This window comes from Fukomys damarensis, unplaced genomic scaffold, assembly GCF_012274545.1.
Source record: "Fukomys damarensis isolate Sample0158 unplaced genomic scaffold, DMR_v1.0_HiC HiC_scaffold_11, whole genome shotgun sequence".
In the NCBI taxonomy this organism is placed as follows: Eukaryota; Metazoa; Chordata; class Mammalia; order Rodentia; family Bathyergidae; genus Fukomys; species Fukomys damarensis.
In genome coordinates this window covers 45,160,895-45,183,175 of record NW_022900923.1, presented here as the reverse complement: position 1 = coordinate 45,183,175, position 22,281 = coordinate 45,160,895, and the positions used below count along the sequence as shown (strand labels likewise).

Here is a 22,281-nt window from a genome sequence, read left to right as displayed (position 1 = left end):
ACATATATTCAAGGATAAATATCATGAAACTGCCCAAGAACACTTTCTAAATACTTTTTTTTTTTGTACTGGGATTGAACTCAGGACCCTGCACTTGTGAGGGAGGTATGGTGCCACTGAGCTAAATCCCTGGACTGTTTCCAAATATTTTTGCACTGTTAAAATTCATGCTTCTGTCACTGATGTATGTTTGTTTCACTAGAATCTTTTCATGTTGAATGCTTAAAATTTTGACAGTATGATTAATGAAAATTTAAAATTTTTAACCTGCATAGTTTTTACCTGTATGCCAGTAAGATTGATATTATTGTCATTAGTTTATAAACTATATGCAATTTCACATCCGTAATAATAACCCATTCTAAAGCACTAGACCATCATCTTCCCAACTTGAAGCCTGACTTTGACTTGGTTGTGTCAGGTCCATTATATAAGTTGTGCATATTTTATCTCTGGTTTACATTCATGGTGATTTCTGCCAGCTAATTTTTAGTGTAGCGAAATCTTTTCCTTTATAGTTTTTACATTTCTGTTATTGTTCAAGTTTACCCAACTGACACTATCAACTTTATCATTTTCACACACAAGAGAGAATAGAATATACGTATATGTAAGTTTTAGATATTTAGTTCCCCTGTATTTCACACACACGCACACACGCGCACACACACACATTCTTTATGATTGACTTAATTGTAAGTTTTGACAAACCTTGTCTTTTTAAATCAATTCTGTTGGTTCATTTTAGATGAGGATCACATTCATCTTCAGGATTTGTACCTGTATGTGATATAATCTTAATTCCTTTTCCCCTAATCCTTTTCCCTTCAAGCCCTCTTGTCCTCATTTACAAAAGCTTTATTTCCATTTTTCCTTCTATTTTTTTGTCCCTTCCTTCCTTCCCTCTCCCCTTTCCCTCGTTCCCCTTCCCATCTGAACATTGTCTTCTACTTCCTAGTATCTAGTAAACATTTTAGTCCTTACCTTTTGGTTTCTCACACCAGAGAAACAATGCAGTATTTAAACACGTGTCCAATTTATTTCACTTATGGATATGGTATCAAGGTTCATCCCTTTACCTAGAAAGGTCTGAAACTTATCTTTCTTGGGTTTTTTTTGGTACCGGGGATTGAACTCGGGTCCTTGCACTTGCAAGGCAGGCCACCGAACCGCTGAGCTAAATCCCCGGCCCCTGAAGCTTATCCTTCTTTATGGCAGAGTAGTACTCAATTGTATTTTTAAAAACAACACATCTTCATCCACTCATCAGCTGATGGCAATGGGGCTGTCTCCTCTTACATGGGTCTGCATGTGTTGCTGTGGTGTGATGCTTTTAATTCTTCTGGGAAGACACCGATAAGGGGAAGAGCTGGGTCAAATGGAGCCTGTAGGTTTAGATTTCTGAGGAATCTGCACACTGATCTCTACGGTGCTTGCGCCAGTCTTTGCTCTCAACGGCAAGCAGGGTTCCCTTTTCCCCCATAGCTGCTCCACATCTGTTAGTAGTTGATTCTTGACGGCAGCCATTCTTTCTGGGGTGGGATGAAATCTCAGCGTTGTTTCAATTTGCATCTCTTGAATGACCAGTGGTGTTTTAAACATATATGTATGTATTTAAACATATATATAAACATAAATAGAGAGATAGATAGATAAATTGAAAGCGTACCCTGTGTGGAAATTCGTCATGGAGCTCTGGACTCCACGCTGCGGCCTGCACTTCTGAGGAGATGGAGCGCAAACTCACTTCTTCCTCTTTCTGAGGTATCAGAAGTTCCACATCAAGATGACTGCTGTTTTCCTGAAATCTAAAGAAAACACAGTGCCCTTTATTTTAATAATTTTTCCACAACAAGTAGTTCCATTGTCTCGGTTTGATTTTTCCTACCATAACTGATGGAGTTTTCACATGGTCCCCAGCAGCTGGCCCTCTTCTCAGAGAGGGACTTTCAGAGGGGGAAGCCCTGGGCTGCGCCCTGTGCAGGGCTGGCTGTGTCTGCTCCACCGCGGCCGGGGCCTCAGAGCCAAGAGGGCCTCAGGGCGGCCTGCAGCTCATCACGGGTTCCCGCGAAAGTGTGGGCTCCAGGTTGACCTAAAACTTGTAGTCCTGGATGCGGTATTTAAGTCCATACGTCTGTTTTATCAAAAAGAAATGCTTAGCTCTTATTTTTCAGGAAAAGTTTTGACTTTTTCTTCTTTTTTCCATCAAAAGATAAAACCCACAGCTTTGCTGTCTTCCTTGTTCAAACGGAAAATGAGTTTTTGTTTCCAGGGAATAATGGCTCGGGGACTGGGTGGCTAACGGAGGAGCAGAGTCCGACCTCCAAGGTGAGAGATGAGGCTGCTGTCCGACCCTGATCGCTCTGAGCAGCGCTGACCCGAAACCCTTCTGTGCTCCAGAGAATCGCAAGGCCCGGATCAAAGACAGCTTTCCGTGTGGCCCTGGTGGGTTGCTATGGGTTGGATCCCTAGGACACAGAATTTCGTAATAATTTAGGGAAGAAGGACCGAATTCCTAAAATCCTAACACCTGGCTTGACAGTAAACCTGGCTGGAATCCCAGTCTGATTAAAGCAGGCAGAGGGTTTTTGGGAGCTGCAGGCTCTGCAGAGGGTTTGCTTTTGCAGCCTGAGGGGGCCGCCCTGGAGCCTGCTGCCTCGCGCATAGCTGACCGCCCAACCTGGCCTCAGCGACGGGGCACTGCCGCCCCCTGGTGGACGCTCAGAGTAACTTCCGGGTGCCTGGGCGCTCCCAGGGCAGTGACCGGAAATGGGGTGGGGTGGAAGTAGCCGCCCAGCCGATCTGGATGGCCCTAATATCTGCTTGGCCAGCATTTGGGGAGATTCCTCCACCGCAGGCCATCGGTTTTTCCTTTCAAAGATGGAGAACAGGGAGTCCAAGGGAAATCAGGAGTCTAAACTAGGGGCCTTTTAGATAGTGAGTTTGGCTTGGGGTCTGCATATTTCGTGGAAACTGAGATGGATGAAGTGGAGAAACCTTGATATGATCTTAACGTGACCCAGCTTTCATAGGGGAAAATCTGATCAGTTTGTGTACCTAATTTGTATGTGATCTATACCCACAAAGGTAGTGACGTGGATGTTATACAATGGAACTTCCATAGTCTTAGTATAAAATGACCAATAAAGGCAACTTTGAATCTGGGTGGAGCTGCAATGAGACCAGCAAAATTAATGAACCAAGTAAGGTTCCTAATGTTTATGTTCCATAACTCAAACAAACAAACAAAGAAATACTAAGCTCTTTAGATTAAGAGGTATTGGAATTTCGTGGTTTGCAGACATTGCAAAGGCAATTCTTATTTATTTAGGGAGAACAAATTCTTTCTATTTTATTCTACCAGTGCACGATTGCAGTACATGAGGTTTATATGCATATCAGGGAGTGGATACATGTCCTTAACACGTACCGAGCTTTTAAGGAGGAGAGGTTTAGTTTGGCTCACAAATCCAGAGGGTTTGGTCAATGGCATGCTGGCTTCGAGGAAGAAATGGCAGAAGGGAATGGGGGAGGAAAGTCGCTTAACTCATGGCCGGACAGGAAGCAGACTGTGCTCTTCAGGTCATGCCCTCAGGGTCCTGCCCCTTCTAACTGGGCCTCGCCTTCTAACAGTGCATGGAACCATGAACTCATTAGTAAGTGTAGGGCCCTGTGATACAACTGCCTTTTAAAAGCCTCGTCTCTAAACACATGGGACTTTTGAGGAACATTTTAGATTCAAACCATACCTCCTGTCCACTTTTTCCCTCCTTCCTTCCCTCCCTATCTTTCTTTCTTTTCTTCTATTATTTTTTGAGACAAGCTTTTGCTATACAGTTCAAGCTCCCCTTGAACTCACTATGTATCCCAGGTTAGCCTTGAGCTTGTGGCCATCCTCTCGCCTCAGCCTTCAGAGGGCTGGGATTACAGGTGTGCACTACCACACCCAGCCTTTCTCTATTATTTTTTTAATAAGCTCATAAGGAACATATATTATGTTTGTGAAACTTAGAAATTAATATGGTGGAAAGGAAATTTTTGCTTGCTAGTTATAGAGAGAAAAGTCTACCTTTCAGAGATTTATTTCCATGTTCTATCTCCTGATGCTCATTTCTTTTTAGCACTGAATCATTCCATATTTTTGGAAAGTTCCAAAGTTTATTAATCTACTAAAAATATCTACTAAAAACCTTCATCTACTAAAAAAAATCTACTAAAAAACGTCATGGATGGTTGCTTTCAAGTTTTGACAACAATGAATAGAGCTGTTATAGATATATCTGTTCAGAGTTATGTATGACCATGTTTTCATCTCCTTTGTGTGAATACCAAAGAGCAATTGCTAGACAGTATAGTAGGAGAATGTGAAGATTTTTCTTTTCTTTTCTATTTTTGGTATCAGGGATTGAACTCAGGACCTTGTGGTTACAAGGCAGGCGGCAGCACCACCAAGCTAAATCCCCGGCCCAGGAATGTGAAGATTTTTAAGAAACTGTCAGACTGTCTTCCAAAGTGGCTATACTATACAACTCTGGAAAGTTGTCGTGTGCCCTACGTCCCTAGGAAACACGTTGTAAGGGGTCAGTATAACAAAGAGGCAGAGACGTAATGCCAAATAGGATAAATACACTTCCTTCCTTCATGGAGCTTCTATTCAAGTGTTAGGGCATCAAATGAAGCAAAACATAAACAGAAGGAATACAAGAGCTTTATAGAATGTAACGTGTGTGGATGGAAAAATATGCTTTGGTGGGGGGAGAGAGGAGAAGGAGGAGGAGAGAGGACAGGAGAGGGGAGGGGAAGGGAGAGGAGAGGAGAGGAGAGAGGTATGAGGACGATGTAGGGGAGGGAGGCAGGCCATAGACATCCTCGGGTTGGGAGCACATGGAAGGAAACTAGCATCTCGTGTGATGGCGCCCAAGCGAGAAGGAACCAAGAAATTACTGAACAAGAGTGAGGCAGCATATGAAAAATCCTGAGTGAGATCCAGGGCCAGGACATGTGGTATTTGACAGGGCAGAGGAAACCCTCCAGGATGTCTCTGGCACTAAGAGGAGGACCCACCCAGCTTCCCTGCCTGCCAGTCCCACAGCTCTTCACCTCCACTGACCTCCAACATCCTATGCCCACTCCCTCTCAAACACCCAGCTGGATTCCTGAAGCAGCCCCAGCCCTAGAAAGCTTTTCTTTTGACCCGAAAAAGACTCCCAATCCAAGAAACTTACTGACCATCTGTGGGGTCCCCTTTTACCACACTCTGATTGCACAGTTTGGGTGGTATGGTGCATCATAACCTCTCGCCAATGTGTTTGTATCACTCATCTCCATGACCCTCTGCTGCACACGTGCCCCAACTTCAGATGAAGTCAACTATCCTCTCTCTTTTCACGGACGCTAGTAGTTGAATTTTGCTGGGAAAAAAAATCCACACAGATGGTTGGTTGGCCTTCAATATAAATGAATGCTTATAAACCTTAAATTGGCATTCAGTACTTCCTATGGACCCTAAACTTTCTGTTAGATTACTGCGCCTTTCTTTAGTCTTCTAAATCACAATGTATCTTTTTCTACCACCTTCCACATGCAGACAATAGTGTTCCTGTTCATTGGCTAAGAAAATTGCAGCCAACAGGAAAGGACTTTGCTATTTATCTTTCACGAAATACACAAACATACCTTCACCTTCACCTGTCTTTTCCTGTCCATAACAGACATTGTTCTCATCATAATTTATTCTTTGTACAGTTTTTAATCAGAAAACAAAAAAAATCCCCATTATTTTTAAAAAGAAAGAAATGGATTCCAAATACAGTTTAAAATCACCCATGATCCCCCAAGTCAGAATTAGAACAAAACTCATAGATAATTAAAAAGGCAGAAAGGCTACCTAAATAAATTTCTTTAATTTCTTTTAAATGAACACTGTTGAATAAGATGCACGTGTAACAAACTTCATCAAATCTACAGATGCCAGGCTGGTGATTTAGCTCAGTGGCACCATGTCTGCCTCGCAAGTACAAGGTCCTGAGTTCAATCCCCAGTACCAGAAAAAAAAAAATCTGCAGATGCCAAGCCAGGATTTTTGTTTCATTTCTGAGCAAATAAGTACTTTTTCATGGACTGCACCAATATCCTAAACTTAGCCCTTACTGGATGCATATAACTCCTGATATTTAAGTAGATTCATACAGGATTTACTAAGCCAATAACATGCCATGCACTTTTCTAAGCACAATGAATTCAATAATGAATAATACAGACAGAGCTCCTTGTGAAGCTTGTGTTGTAGTGGGGAAATACAGGAATTTTTAAACTTATATGTTAAGTATAAATCCTTCTTTAAGTATAAATATACAATATGATTGATTTAAATATCACATGAGTTTAGGGAAGAAAATGAGCCAAGTGCTTTCCTTTCTCTTTGCCACAAGGATGAATTTCCCTTTCAATAAAATCATGACTGGCAATAATAAAGCAATTTGATTTTGCCTCACCCTTGAAATATTTTAATGTTCATAGCACTTGTCAAATATACATGATGACTACTGATTTTTTGCTACAATTTTAATATTAAAATTTGATGTTTGCCCATTTTTGAGGCACACAGCAATGCTAGTTGTCCTCTGTTAGCTTTGAATGTAAGAATTTCTTATGTCTCAAGTTCTTACATCAACTTGTTTTCAAGCCTCACCCAATAGTACTTTCTCAAAAAGGAGAAAAGGGAAAGGTAAGCTAAATGTGTTTCCTGATCTGAAAGTAAATTAATAAATCAATGTTAGTTTACAAAGTGCCTTGAGAGTCTCATAAGCAGTAAAGCTATTTTAAAATCTTACTACCAGCTAATTTTGGAAAGAAAAATGAAACACTCACCTCATCATGACATTTATCAGAAAGTACTTGCCGTACATATGTCTGCTTTGTCTGTATAGTGAGCAAGGTAAAGAAGTAAGGGAGAACAAACATAAAGTAGAAGAAAATAAAAGTTTACCATCTAAATGTGCCCACTCATCATTGATTTGGGGCAATTAGCCAACCAATTTGAGGTTCTTTACCAGTATTTATCATTCATTGGCTTTTTTCCTTCTAAACCTCTGTATCAGGTAATTATCTGAAAATTATGTCCTTTCCATAGCTTAATAATGATTTTATTCATATTAATGTTGTCTCTTGTATGTATTCTGACTACCTCCTGACACTGCATCACTTGAATTACCTCTACCACACAAGACTTTCATCTTTATTTACTTCCTGGCTCTTAAACTTTAGCTTTTAACAGAAGCACCTCCAGAGCTTGTTAAACCAGATTTCTGGGTCAGACATTCAGGGTTTCTAATGCAATAGGTATTGCAAATGCACTATCTTTTTTTTTTTTTCACCGAGAAAGATCCCAAGTCACTCTTTGACAAGGTAATAGCAAATGCAATGCTGCTTTTAGACATAGCTTCCCAGGAGAGTGTACGCATGTGTTCGGAGATGTGTTGAGTGAATCTTTGCAGGACTCAGAGAACAGCGGTAGGGAGAACCTGAGTGAAGCCAGCTTAGCGATGAAGCCCTGGACTGGGGCAGGGCCACCTGTCAAAGCATGTGAGGTATCTAGCAGCATCTGAAATAAAATGTACATTTAAATTAATGTTCACCAGGGGCTTGGCACAGACCCAGGTGACTCAGTAGCATGTTCTCAGCAGGCTGGGCTTAGTGTATCTTCACATTTCTGTTCTTGGGTTCCAAAACAGGTACAGTTTTGAAATAGTTTAGCCATGGATTTATAGCTTGCAGACATTTTTATGTGATTAGCAAATATGTAGCCCTTAGATATTTACTTAAGCATATATATTCTTATTACAGATAACACGTAACAAACTCAAATCCTTTTTAGCTGTCTCTAATACGAAGTTTCTGAACCTGAAAATAAAGAAGAGATGATATATTGAGCCACAGTCTGAACAATCATCTAACGCTGTATAATCAGAGAAATTTTGTATGGCTCTGTCTAGCTGTCCCCCTAAAGCCTTGTGCAGTCATAGGTGGGGCTTTTTCAGAGGGAGCTGGATCTAGAGTGTGTCACTGATTCATGGGGCAATGCTAAGATTAAGGGTGCTAGGTTTAAGTATGGGTGATTACTAAATCAGCCCACCGATTGGTGGTACCCACCCTAAGCCTGGTAGCCTGGATACAACATAAGGGGCAGAAAGAAGCTCGTCTTGTCCCTTGCTCCCTTGTTGCTGCTGTCTTCTGCCTTCCATGAACAGCTTCTCCTCTGAGGTGCCTCTCTGTCAGGCCACCCTGCCTTGGACTGAAACTATGGACTGAAACCTCTACACTGTGAGCCCAATAAACCTTTCCACCCTTAACTTAGGATGTGAAGTATTTCATCTCAGCAATGAGAAAAGTAACTAAGACAAGTTTTAAGCATCTTTTCATACTGAGAAGGAAAAAAAAATAGTTAATATGGGTAATGTCTAGATATCTCCCCAGGGCTCATGTGCTCATAGGTGGGGCTTTGTGTTGGCTGGATCATGGGTGTGAGACACTAACATAGCCTACTGATTGGTTTATTGCAGTTCTGGGTATGGTTGGTGAGCTTAATGAAGAAAGAAGACCGCCCTGGGTGTGGGTGGCTTCAACCAATAGGCTTGTAGTCCAGATAAACAGAAGAAGAAGGAATTCTGCTGCTTCCTGCCTGCTGGACCCCTTTGCTATGGTGCCCTAAGTGTGTTTCTTTGTGAGAACTATAGCTTCAGGAGAGGAAGTTTCCAGCAGACCATTAGCCTGGTCTGGGGCTCTCTAGAAGGAAGAAAGCTGTCTTCAGTGGGTGGCTGGAAACTCTGACAAGAAGAGTCACCTTTTGAAGGGAGAGGCTCGGGAAGACCTGCTTTGGCCTAAGTTGATTCTCAGACAGCTCGGAGAAAGGGTTTTTCTTTTGGGATGCGGGCTTCTGTCTTAAATTTTATGTCAACCACACAAGTAAAAAAATGAGCATGTTTCTGCTTACCTCATCTTATTCAGAATAGGTACAATTCCTTCTTTTGCCTCAAGAGAAGTATTATAGCCATTATTTCAGGTTAATTTCTCTTTTACCTATCAAGAATGCCACGGTAAGCTGAGAACTGGGGCTTGGCCAGAGGGGGATTTATCTTTGAAGCCAAAAATCAGGGTCCTTCCTTGGCATGGTGGCCTCTTCCAAGATAGCAGTGATTAAATTTGATTTTCTGTTTTATAACCTTTTATTACCCATAAGATATAACATTGGATTGCAATAACCCATCTCATACTTTTCTACTGTAAATTTGTGCTTTAGCATAATAGTAGCTGGCTGTGCATCTCGGTAGCTGTGCCTAGGGAGACAGGAAACAACCTTTGTGTTTACCCACTTGGTACAATGAACATCAAGCTATGTACACATAGGCAGAAGTGTCAAACTGGGATTTTTCCCCCACATAATACTCCAACAGTTTTCATGTATGTTTACCTGAGCATCACAGGGGATAAAATATGCCCACACCACTCTTCTGTTATGTAAACACATATTTTACCATAATGAAATGTGGGTGTGACTCACAGTAGCTGCACCTGAAGAAAGTAGAAACCCATCTGTGCATTGGCAGACAAACAGCAAGGTGTATACAAGAGCTCCAAAGCAGTAACAGGTGAGTTTTACCCATAAAATGATCACTGCTAAATTTCTGTACACTTAGGATTTGTTAAAAATATTTTTTCTTTTGATTTTTCTGGTAGAAGTAGCCCAATTGAGTACAATGGCACATGAAAAATCCAATTTGCAAGTTTTGGAGAAGGCTGAAAGTGAAACATCAGATGACACCTGCATGGACAATGCAGATGATAATAATTTTGACATTAGACATGTGAGCCAAAGTTCCAGTGAAATGGAGCAAGAATTGACCATTACAAACACAAAGAATGCAGACCTCCTTGATTCAGATGATGAAGAAAATAGCAATGTGAGTACACATTTGACTAATCAAAAAGGTACAATATGGTCATGCAACTAACTGGAATGATCTAATGTTAGAAATAGATCTGAAAATATAGTGAGGATCTTGGCAGGGGTGAAGCCTATTGGACAGAATTGAAGCACTGCCATTTAATGTTGGAAATTGTTTTTAACAGATGAAATGCTACATAAATGATGAAATAATGTATTTCTGATAACAAAATATATTTATTATAACCCCTCACTAGCTGAACTGAAAGCATTCGTAAGCCTGCTGTACTTAGCAGGGCTTTCTCATGGTAATTGCAGGAATGTAAAAGACTTATGGAAAACTGATGGGTTCCAGCTTGAGGTTCGTAGAATAACAGTGACTGAGGAGATTTGGTTCCCTTCAGAATTGCCTGAGGTATGATGACAAAATCATCTGCCAAGAAAGAAAAAGAACTGATAATCTGGCTGCTATCCACTCATTGTTTGAGAGATTTGTGGGTAATTGTCAAATAGTTTCCACCATCTAAATACATGACTATTGATAAACATCTACTGGCATTTCATGGTCACTGTAGCTTCAGGCAGTATATGGCCAAAAAAAAAAAAAAACCCACTTCAAAATATAGCATAATAATTTATGCACTTGTAAATATGACAACTTATTGTACTTTCAATTTAGAAATTTATCCTGGAACTCAGCCACCAGGTCCTTTTTCATGTAGTAATAAACCAAGCAATGTTGTGAACAGCTTTGTTGCTCCCATCTCCTAAACTAATCAGAATGTAACATTTAACAATTGGTTAACCAGTTTCCAATTGATGTTATATTTGCTAACAGAACACAAGTTGGCCACTGTAGGAATTGTATGCAGGAACAAAGTGGAAATTCCAATGAAATGTTGCAATTTCAAAACAAAAATTGTGCAGTACAATCTTTGGATTTCAGAAAGATATAACATTGGCCTCATATATGGCAAAGAGAAACAAACTGGTACTGCTACTGTCAACAGTTCACCATGGTAGAAATATTGATAGGGAAACCTTGATATAATGGAAGCCTGAGATAGTAACTTTCTATAACAAAACCAAAGGCAGAATAGATGTTATTCACAAGTTATGTGGCAACTATGATGTCCCTTGAAACACAAAGTGTTGGCCAATGCTTGTGTTTTACTTGATCTTAAACATGTATGAAATAAACAGTTTGATAGTTTACAAAAACAAATAATAATAAGGGCAAAATACCAGAGAAAGTTTCTTAGAGGACCAAGACTGGGTAATCTCATAAGAGATTATTTATAGCAAAGGAAAAACAAAATGTTTCTGCCCAGGGAACTACACAAAAAATTTGTGGAGCACACTGGTGAGCTAACAGGTGAATAGGCAAGAGCAGCATCGAAAAGACCTGCTATGACAATGGGAAAAACCAAGGAAATGTCAACTGCACCCTACAGGGAAGGACAGGAAAACAAAACATACATGCTATCAGTGAAGGTGATACTTGTGTATGGAACATGCAATTTTCATGTGCAAAGACTGCCGTTGGGTGTGACTGTCGAAGTGGATTATTTCTGTGGTAGACTTTTATTTGAATTTACATTGAAGTTCACATGGGTATTGTTTCTGATGTAATCTTTTAGGTTTTGTAAGCAAGTAAAGAGCTGTTGTGAAAATGTTGGTGTCTATTCTAAACACACAATACATATTATTTAATACTTTATTTTATTTATACTTTATGTTTCTGCTAAGTGCACATTTCACAATAAAGTAGGAAGCTCCTGACAAAACAGCAAGATCAGCGAGATGTCAAGTATGTCCTACAAAAATGTCAGGAAAACAAAACACATGTGCTGTCAGCATAAGTGATACAGGTACATTCTGTCTGATTCAGGCTGAGAAGCATTGAAATATTTAGCCAGAATCATATTTTATGAGGTTTATCAAATTTCCAATCTCTATGTATTTGGCTAGTTGCTATGTAGTTTGATGTTTACACATTTGTATCACATATTCTCATACATTTTGCCATTTATAATTGGCATTAACTTGATCTTGTATATCCTTCACTTTCCATCTTTCTTTACTGATGTGCAATGTCTCTTGTAGACAGCCTTTCCCTACCAAAACTTAACCCCTAGTCTTTAAGCTTTAATGGAAGATCATAATCTTTTCATATTTTATTTGTTGCCTGTACCTTGTTATCTTTGATGTTTGCAATCATTGCTTCTTCTTTTGAAAACATTTCTTCTGTGCAGGTTCACCCATTTGTTCTTTCCGAGATTAGTTGTATGTTTCCTACCACCCATGATTAACAGCACATATGATTTTTCAGTTCTGTGACCAGTCCATTCTGCAGTACCTGATGTTGAGATTCCTTGTGTGGACTTAGCACACATACAGAACACATCTTAATTCCTCTTTTCAATCCCTTTTCCCCCTTCTCTCCCCCTCCCTCCATCTCTTGATTCTCTTCCCATTGAAAAAGACAATTTCCTGACACAAACTAGGCTGGATTGTTAGAACATATCTTCTCCTAGTGCCTCCTCTTTTTCTCTGCCTTTCTCTAATGAAACTCTTGAGAAATCCTTTTACTTCGCCTCTACTGCAGACTTCCTCAAATTATGCTGTTTAGAGAAGTAAGACAAAATGAACTGAGGTCTCTAATTATTTTGATGCCCCCAAACCAACCTGAACTCTCTTTAATTTTTGCCTAGGAAAAAAATTTAGAATGTATAAAATACACACGTGTGAACACACACACAAACACACACACTAAATACTCTTCATTTCAAATTATGTGCCAGTTAATATTATCAAATATTTTGAGTCTTTTGTCTTTCAATAAGGAAATAAACATGTTAGGTAAAGTTGAAGAATTCATCATCACCTCTTATTTCTATTTTCTTAAGATCATTTATTTGTGTTCCTCATTATTACTAAGTCCTTATATTTTGAGTCTAACTTTGAAGAATTTTATACCCATTAAGTATTCACGAACTGCTTGGGTTTTTTTCCCCTTTGGCTTAATAGTTTCATTTTATGTGAATTGTATTATTCTGCCTCATGCTTTCCTTTTTCTTTCTTCATGTTTCTTTTTTCATAGGAATTATGCAAGAAAATGAAGTTATTTGGTCTAGGACTTTCTCAGGTGGAGTTTGCAATAGAATTGCACTTGCACTTGCAAAAGGGTAAACCACAGAATGTTTCTGTGGACTTGGGCAAACAACTGAGGCCAGTTTTCCTGGCTGCAACTTCTCAGTGGAGGATGCCCTAGCTCACCAACCAAACAGGCTTGCATCTAGGATTTTCCACCCAACGAATGAACTGCCTAAAAAATACCTCCTGTGAGAATCATCTGTTAGAAACGCCGCTCCCGAATTTGCCTTCCTGGACACTGTGCCAGTCTGCCTTGTCTCTGTGCAGTCAAATTCTTTGTTTCCCAAATAATTCCATTTCCTTTTCCTTCAGTGTCAGTTTTTAAAATTTGTTAGCAGTATATAGGATGAGGAATGCCCATGGTGTAGAGATCTATGTTTTAGTAAGTCATTTGAACTAATCACCCTCTAAAAGGCAACCATGATAACTGGATTTAAGAACATCTTAAAATCATTTTATTAGTCAGCTTTCAACCACTGGGACAGGATGCTCGAGAAAATCCATTCCAAAGGAAGAAAGATTTATTGTGGCTCAGAGTTTCTGAGGTTTCAGTCTGCATTTGGCTGACTCCATTGTTTTGGGGCCAGTGGCAAGGCAGGATGTCATGGTGGGAGCACATGGTAAAGGACAACTCAGCTCACGGTGGCCATCAAGCAAAGAGAGATGAGAAGGAGCCAGGGTCTGAATGTTTCCTGGAGGACTTGCCCTTGGTGATGTAACTTCCTTCCCCACCCACTGCTCCCGAAGAGACCAGCATCTCCCACCAGCACCGCAGGATAGTGCCCAGGCCATTAGGGTTATGGACCTGTTGGGCGACAATTAATATCCAAACTGTAACAACTGGTGGTGACAACACACCATAGGAATTGCCAGAGAAAGTTCAAGGAGAAAATCTGAGCCCAGAAAATGAAGGGGGGGTATCAGTATTAAAAATAAAATTTCCACAGGTCATTTACTGATACTAAGAGTCTGCAACTTCATGAGATAAGGAGGACAGAAACATGGCTTATCTAAGAGATGTTTATCAGAGATGGGCCCGGAACTGCACTAGAAATGAAAAGAACTCTCCCCTCCCGGCTAGAGCAAACCATAAGTACATGTGCATTTTCTCAGCTTCCGGGTCCTGTAGGGAAGGCAGCTGTCACACTGAATGGAACATTAAAAATAAAAAGGGGGCTAGAATTTAGCTCAGCAGTACTGTGCAAGGTCCTGAGTTCAATCCCTGGTACCCAAAATATACAAAATAAAAAAAGGAATAGGAAAATAAAATTTTTGTTGCCCAGTCATTGTGAAGTCACAGCCCAAGTTCCCCTGACACGGTGGGTCAGGAAACCCCATGCTGCACACCGGGCTCAAACAGTGGAGCTCGAGTGACACTGCCAAGTCCTGTAGGTTGGACAGCTGGGTTCTCCCCAGAAGAAAGAACTCTCATCCTACAATTTGGGGAATCCCAGCAAATAGTTTTATAAAGGGAAATGAGCATCAGAGTCAGTCAACCAAAACTCACAAAGAAATATGTTCCATCGAAGGAGAAGCCTTCAGAAGCAAGAGTTAAAGAATGACGCAGTGACTACAGGGCAGAGAAACAATTAAGGCTGGAGAAATTCATTAAACTTTTGTAGCTGTGGCAACTATCCCATGGTATACACGGGAAGAAAATGGGTCAGAAGGCTATGGTGATTTTGAAGGAACTGCACCATCAAGGGAATTAAGATCCTAGACTTTGCATACCCAAAGTGTCACGGACAGTAAGTGGACTCACATGGTCCAAGGAAAATAGAACCATGAAAGTCCACTTCTAATGGGGCCGAGGAGGAAAGCCGGCTAGGAAGAGCCTGTGACACCCACGTCGCCGGGAGCACATAATGTTGGGCACAGTGAGAATTACAGAGGATAATGCAGGAATCTGGGAATTCAGCCAAGAATTCCTAAATCCTTCCCGATGTTCCACAGATAAACATGCTTGGACCAACAGAGCTAAACATGCCAGAGAGAGAGAGAACTTAGAACAAGGAAATTTGTCCTGGCACCATTTTCCTCAGTTGTAGATCGGTCTACTGGAACACGGCAATGCTGTCGTGACAAACCTTCTGCGACTTCCTGAGAAATCTTGTGCCCTCAGAGTGTCTCAGGACCGCGTGCGTCCACACCCTCAGACTTCTCTGAAGCCATCTGCGAGGCACGGCCTTAATCCTCCCGAGGTCTTGGCGATGACAACACACTCAGAGAGCCTTTGTCCTAACACTGTGCTTTAGAATGATTTCGCCCATTTCTCACTTTCACGGTCTCCAGTTTGAGATGAAAACCAGTCTCACTTGCGGCAAGTTGTGAACACCCTGGGCTCTCTATACTCTTATTTTCAACTCTGTGTATGTATACACTGGCCAGTTAGACTCTGAGTTTGTCTCCTGCCTCTTCTCAAATATAGAAACAGCAGCCACTTATACTTTAAACTTTTTGCCGGTAACTCCTTGCTCAGGGCCACAAGTTGCACGTGGTCATTTCTAAATTTCAAGTTCTGGCAAGAGTGGCAACTCACGTGCTTTACAGCTGCACAATCTTCACTGTCGGTTTTTCAGTTTCCTATAATAGACACATTTTGGGATTTTTTATCAAAGAAATCTTTTTTTTTTTTGTACTGGGGATCGAACTCGAGACCTTACCCTTGGGAGGCAGGTGGAGGCAACACTGAGCTGCATCCCCAGCCAAGAAATCCTCTTCTAAGTGTAAGTTTCTCAGTTTTGGCTGTACTTGTGTTAATTGCATAATCTCTGTGGCTGTTAAAAAATGTTCTCTATAGTTTAGATTTCAGATCAACAGGATGCAGGTGGAGTTTGGCCACGGTTGGTTCCAGGCTTCAGGTCTAGTTCACCCCCACCCCCCGCATGTCTTCTTTCTTGGTCTTCCATGTGCTATGATAAATGATAAAGCCAGGCACACGCCCTCCATCCACACCCACAGAGTGGGACTTATCTCTGAAAAGTCACCTCGCCAAAGCGTCAAGATTCAGCTCTGCTCAAGGCAAGGGGTGAAGAATTAAAAACACAAATGAAATCTATAAACAAGTGAAATAAAAACAGAAATCTACCTTAAAAATTGCAACTCAGTGGCAAAACATGAAGAAATGTCATGGGAGACAGCCAACAAAATCGATATAATGGTGCATCCTGGGGACTTGACCCAACTCTAAATTCACCTGTGTTTCATACAAACTAACCTAAGGGTAATTTTACACCATATTTTTAGTGTGGCTGTCTCATATTAGGTCAGGTGTATCATCCTCCACTGGTAGCACTGTGTGGATGCTCAAATGTTTTGGATTTTGGAGAATTTTGGATTTGAGAATTTGCTGGGGACATTCAAACTGTTGTGATAGCGGTTAAGCATTATCAATTTCCATGGTGAGTATTATTCATTAGGATCAGTCTCAGTACAACCTCACAGGGCTCCTGTTGAGACAAAACAAAACTGCTGAGCCTCACGCCAACAGCGTACAGAATAGTACAGATCTGACAAGAGCATCCCACCGCCCCGCAGGCCTAATGCTTGTATCATTTTCTCCAAGGTAACCAAGGCTTAAATACCCTTTCAGCTTTTTCCTTAATCTAAAATAACCTCAAAGCATTACATCATCAAAGTTCAGGATTTCCCAATACCTGGAATTCTTTGTTATAAACACACTCCCATTTATTCTTTTAATTTGATCAACAGGAATAAAATATCCGTTTATCGTTTTTACTTCTATGCTGAGCATGTAACACATGCTAACCCTCCTCCAAGCCCTTCTGCCTGGATGGTGCCACCCCGTCCTCCCGTCCGTCCTCTCCGCGCCGTGCAGGGAGGCCTCCCTCCAAGCACTCACCATGGAAAGCACTGGTGTGTGCAGTGGCTAAATCCACATTCTCTCTAAGTACTGTGAAAAGTCCGCGTTTTCTTGTGTGTGGCTCTTCGGAACTCACACACAGTGGTACAGTTCTCCTGGTGACCCCAGCGCACCCAGCATATGGTAACTGCACACCGCGGGCTCCGTGGTATTTCCTGAGTCACTGGATCAGTGTGACGCTGCTGTTCGAGGCAACAGGTTGCTGCATGACAGGCACAGCAGGGCCCACACTCACCAACTCCTAATCCCAGAACTTGTGAGTCAGGACCGGAGAATATCCGAAACGGCACGGTAGAAAATGCCTATGATCCTGCTGCTCTGGAGGCGGAGGCAGGAGGGTTGCAAGTTCAAGGCCCATCTAAGCAATTTAGCATGACTCTGTTTCAAAAATAAAAATAAAAAGGGCTGAGCTCAGGGGTGGCGTGCTTGTCTAGCAAGTGCGATGCCCTGGGTTCGGTCCCCAGTACTGAGAAAAGCAAATACAATAAAGAATTTCCTAACATTAGAAACAACCCGAAAGTAATTGTTAATCTTGTTGGCTGTGATGATTGTGGTTACAAAGAAAAACCGTCTTTATGGTTAGAAATATATACTGACATTTTTACAGTGAAATGCCACGAAATGAACAGAAGGTACTTTACTACCAAGAAGAAAAGAGACAAAGCAATAATCACTGTTGATCTACTTATGCATATATTCTAGTTCTAATCTACCATCTAAAATAGCATGTAAGAATATATTAAAAACCTATAAATTAATATGATTGCCTGCAGGTACATCAGTAACAGTACTAAGACTGCTAGGAGAGGGTATCACATGCTTGAGAAGGTACAAAGTGCTACCATTTCCAAGCCCCTGAAAATGGGCCACGTGAGGATAAGCGAGGGACAGCATTCTGAACCACATATGGGAGACAGGCAGGGGCTCTCACTTAGACATAAGATATTCACATTAAAGAAAATAAATTTCAAGTACTACATGAGGCCAAAAACTGTGATTCATTCTTTATTTCTACTTAGGGAAAATAAATGTTCATTTACATACCTTATTGAAGCAAAATATTCACCAACATAAATAAATACAAATAAATTAATGTTACAAGAGATTTACAATTTGGCTATGAACATCTCACTTCAGAAATATAGAATCTTTTCTTATGTCAATATTTTTCTACCTCTAGGTACTTTGGGGGGTCTCACTACGTAGACCAGGCAGGCCTCGAATTCATGCCTATCTTCCTGCCTCAGCCTCCCAAGTGGTGCGATTACAGCCCTGTGACACTACACCTGGCTCCTGGATACTTTTAAAGACATTAAATCAGAGATAACTTTCATAAGGCTCTTTTCCTGAGGAAACAAAACAGGTTGTCCTAAGGACAAAATTTCAGCTTATCCACCTTGTAAGCAGCTCAAGTCCTGGTTCAGTATCTGTATTATGTAACAAAGGGAGAAGTACTCTTTCACTTTCTCTTCCTCCCTTGCCACTGAGCCAAGAAACATCCCTGGATCACTAGCCTGTTTTTCTTTTAAAACATTTTGCCAAAACCATTAAGATTCATTTTAATGGAATAAGCAAAAGTGCTGTACAGTGTAAGTGTTATCTTCGAAATGTGGTTCATCTCTGTTTGGCAATTTTGCTTAGAAAACAGGGATGTTTTGTTTCTGCTGTCCAAGTAATGTTTTTAACTTATTTCCTTTTATAAGTAAAAATAACCTTCCACATCTAGTGAAAGAAATTCAGGCTTCCACTGTAAGCATAGACAAATGTCTCTACTTTCTTCCCGAAGCTGCAAGGCTTTTGATGCGCTGAGAATTTCATTCCAGATGGACTCCGGTCCTCTTGTTTTGTTGCCATTCCTAACACACCCTAAAGATAAAGGGTACCAGGCAAAGCAGAGAGCACTACTGGATTTATTGTATCTGTGTTTCACCAGGGACTTGTAACAAACTAGGAATATTCTGCAAGTTTGGGCACGATCTCTTACGCCAGCGAGGCAGCCGTTACCAGCATCATAAGCAAAACAGTCAATTTCATACATGTGTGTCCTGCAAAAGAAAAGGTAGAATCAAAATGATTTTATTTACTGACGACAAACATTAAATTTTTAATTGCTATGTTATGAATTACTGAAAAGTTCATTAGTCTGGGCTGCAAAGCAAATGCTAAGTTAGAAAGTTAAAAACTACAGGCAATCTTCGGCAGGCACAGCTTGTAGCTATAGCAAGGATTACAGCCAAATTAGACTCATTTGAGATACAGTCAAGTTAAAAATCAATGGAATCTTCTGAATATTATGTATGGAATAGATGAAAGGTTTACCGAGATAGCAAGACACTTAGTTTCAGATACATTTACATTATTTTCCCAGAGACATAAAAAGACGTCTTAACACATACTACACTTTCTTAAACACTGGGTGGTCTAAAGTCCAGCCAGCAAAGGGAAAAACAGATATAAGAGAGGCCAATCATCTCGTTCTGCACAGTGACACCCACAGCCCCCTGGTCTAATCACCATGACGAACGGAGTGCGGACACCAGACGAGATGATGGGCACGCTCTTGCCAAGTCAAGACCGAGGATGTCCCAGGGTGACGAGATTCGATGTTAGTGAACAGAGAGGCACAGCTCCGCCGATAAAAGAGACCAGGACTCTGTTACCCGCGGAGAGTCTGCAGAGACCCTAAGCCAGCTGTCTTGATAGCTATTTCGAAAGATACCGAGGTTTTGCTTAAACCATATACCTTTTGTACTTTATTGGAAAGAGGTCTTATTTCTGAGGTGGCATCAGCCTCATTTGAATAATTAACAATGGGTGCTTTGTTGTTCTCTTGTGTCATATAATGGCTGGACATAAAGAGGGAAAAAAACTAATTGAATTATATATAATCTAAATTTCAATCAAATAAGAAAATGAAGCATTTGTTTACACTCCAATCCCTATGCTAAAATCTGTCATACAAACTCAATACTTCGTTTTTTTTGGTACCGGGGATTGAACTCGGGTCCTTGTGCTTTCAAGGCAGGCAACGGAACCACTGAGCTACATCCCCGGTCCCAAACTCAGCACTTTTAAACAACACAAAAGGATGAGGCTACATTATCATTTTAATATTAACTTTATCCCCTGTCCTAAGTTTAAATTTTAATTAAGTATGTAACCAGTACAGGTATAAGGTCAGCTCTTATCCCTGACAGCTCAGACTTCAAAATAAGGCAAGTGGATTATTCTTTAAGTGCATGGGATAAAAGCAGATTCTGTCTTAGGGTTTGGGAGGAATTTCCCTCTGTTTGAGAAACTGAGCAGGTTTACTGCAACATCCTAAAATATAATTCAAAGCAAATGCACCTTCTTTGTCCCAGCATTTTCATCCTGTTAAAAATGTCATGGCAACACACCTCTATAAAGGGTGTGTGCAGATAGTGACAAAACCAAAAGCCACCGGCATACTTGTCATGTGCTTCCTCCTGACCCACGGAGGTAAACGGCTAAGTCAGTAATGCTCTATTAATTAATAACTTAAAATACGATAAACACATAACCTTAAAAAGAGAGCTCTGGGGCCAGAAACTACAAAGGATTGGTGGTTAATGTTTTTTCAGAGTAGTTTTGCTGAGGCCTCTCTCCCAACTTGACTCACTTCCCAAGACGAATAACTCAGCTTTTGCTCAGCTCAAACCACACTCCTTAAAAAGTCTAGAACAGTTGCATCTCCCTGCATTTGCTGTTGCATCTAGAACATTTCATTGTTATTAAACAAATACCCAGGAAAATGATTAACTTTCCCCATTGCCTACCCCAGGACACGATGGTCCAATTTTTAAAAATCAAGATTGAATCATTTAGCAATTTAAAGAATCTCTATACAACTTTAGCTCAGTAGCACCGCACCTGCCTCACAAGCACAAAGTTCTGAGTTCAATCCCTGGTACAAGAAAGAAAGAATCTCTATGCACTTATAACAGGCTTATATACTACTGTTAATTTAAGAGAAAGGAAAATGTTATAGAGGGTAAAAAGGAGAGAAGCTGCATGAACCAACAAATTAAAATAGGCAATCTAGTATAACATTAAAATGAAGTTATTAATTAATGAAAAAAATGAACAGGCGTTAGGGCAGGGTAGGGATATCTCGGGCTCCTGCGCATTCTACAGCGAGATTTTTTTTTGGGGGGGGTTGAGACAGGGTCTCACTATGTAGTTGAGACTGACCTGGAACTCACTATGTAGCCCAGGCTGGTCTTGAACTTACAGTGATCCTCCTGCCTCAGCCTCCCGAGTGCTGGGGTCACAGGAATGCACCACCACACCGGCATTACAGCAAGATTTCTGAATGGCTGAATCTATGCAACCAGCCCCACCGAGATCATCCAGTTTGTCGGCTGCACACAGAGTCACCATATTTACATTTCATATATGGACTCACGGAGACCGGATATTCCAAATGAGCCTTTCTTCCTTGTTGCTGTCTTAACAACTGAGTGTGTACTGTGTGCTAAGCAACATTTTAACGTCTTAACAGGTGACAACTTTTTGGGTGCTTCCTGTGATCCTGGGAGGTAGACATATTCTCCCATTTCACAAATGAAAAAAAATGAGGCCCAGATCTGTTAAGTTGCTTGTAGACACACAGCTTGTAAACAGCAGAGCCAAGAATCAAACCGAGCGGCAGACTCCAGAGCCTACCCTCTTACTCCCCAGGCTGTTTCTGCCCAGACTGCCAGCAATTAATGAATACGATGCAGAATGAATACAATACACTACAGGCAGTGTAACAACAGGGGAGAGGTTTGTCTTTCCTAGATTTGTTTCTGCATAATGCACAGGCTTTATCATAAGCAGAGAAAAGAGAATTGATTAAGAAAGTGAGACTTTGGCTTTCGAGTCACTTTCTGCTGGAGATGTGGTTATCTTTGATTATACTGAGAAGAAAAAGGTGGAGGAGGAAAAAGCAGAAGAGGCGGAAGTGAGGGGAGAGGATGCAAAGCGGGAGGAGGAAGCACAGTAGTGAAGGGAGGAAGAGGGAGGAGGAGGAGGAGCAGGAACAGTGCTGCCACTGCCACGGGGTCCCCAGCAGTAATTCTGGTGCACACGGAAGAGTCGGCAAGGGCGAGGGCGTGGCTGAGCCGAGGCACTTACCTCCTCACAGCATCAAGTTTCACTGAGAAAAAAGCTAACAGTAAAGTGTTAAAAATCGTCAGAACATCTGCTCACCCTGATTTTCCACGGTCCCAGAAAACCTTGGCTAGAAACAGACTACCAATTATTATAGTACCAGCGACAAATCCTTGAAGGGGAC

At 41.1% G+C, this 22,281-nt stretch overlaps 1 protein-coding gene across 1 annotated transcript in view; it reads right to left on the bottom strand.

The window, feature by feature from the left end:
* Positions 1-14,319: 14,319 nt before the first annotated feature.
* The window catches only part of Cd55 (CD55 molecule (Cromer blood group)), a 34,133-nt gene continuing 26,171 nt past the window's right edge, over positions 14,320-22,281 (bottom strand). Inside the window, exons 15-17 of the mRNA XM_010613221.3 lie at positions 22,197-22,269; positions 19,726-19,828; positions 14,320-19,027 (exon numbers count right to left, since the gene is read on the bottom strand). Coding sequence (XP_010611523.1) covers positions 19,013-19,027; positions 19,726-19,828; positions 22,197-22,269 — 191 coding nt within the window. The 3' untranslated portion in view covers positions 14,320-19,012. The remainder of the gene's footprint in view (positions 19,028-19,725; positions 19,829-22,196; positions 22,270-22,281) is intronic.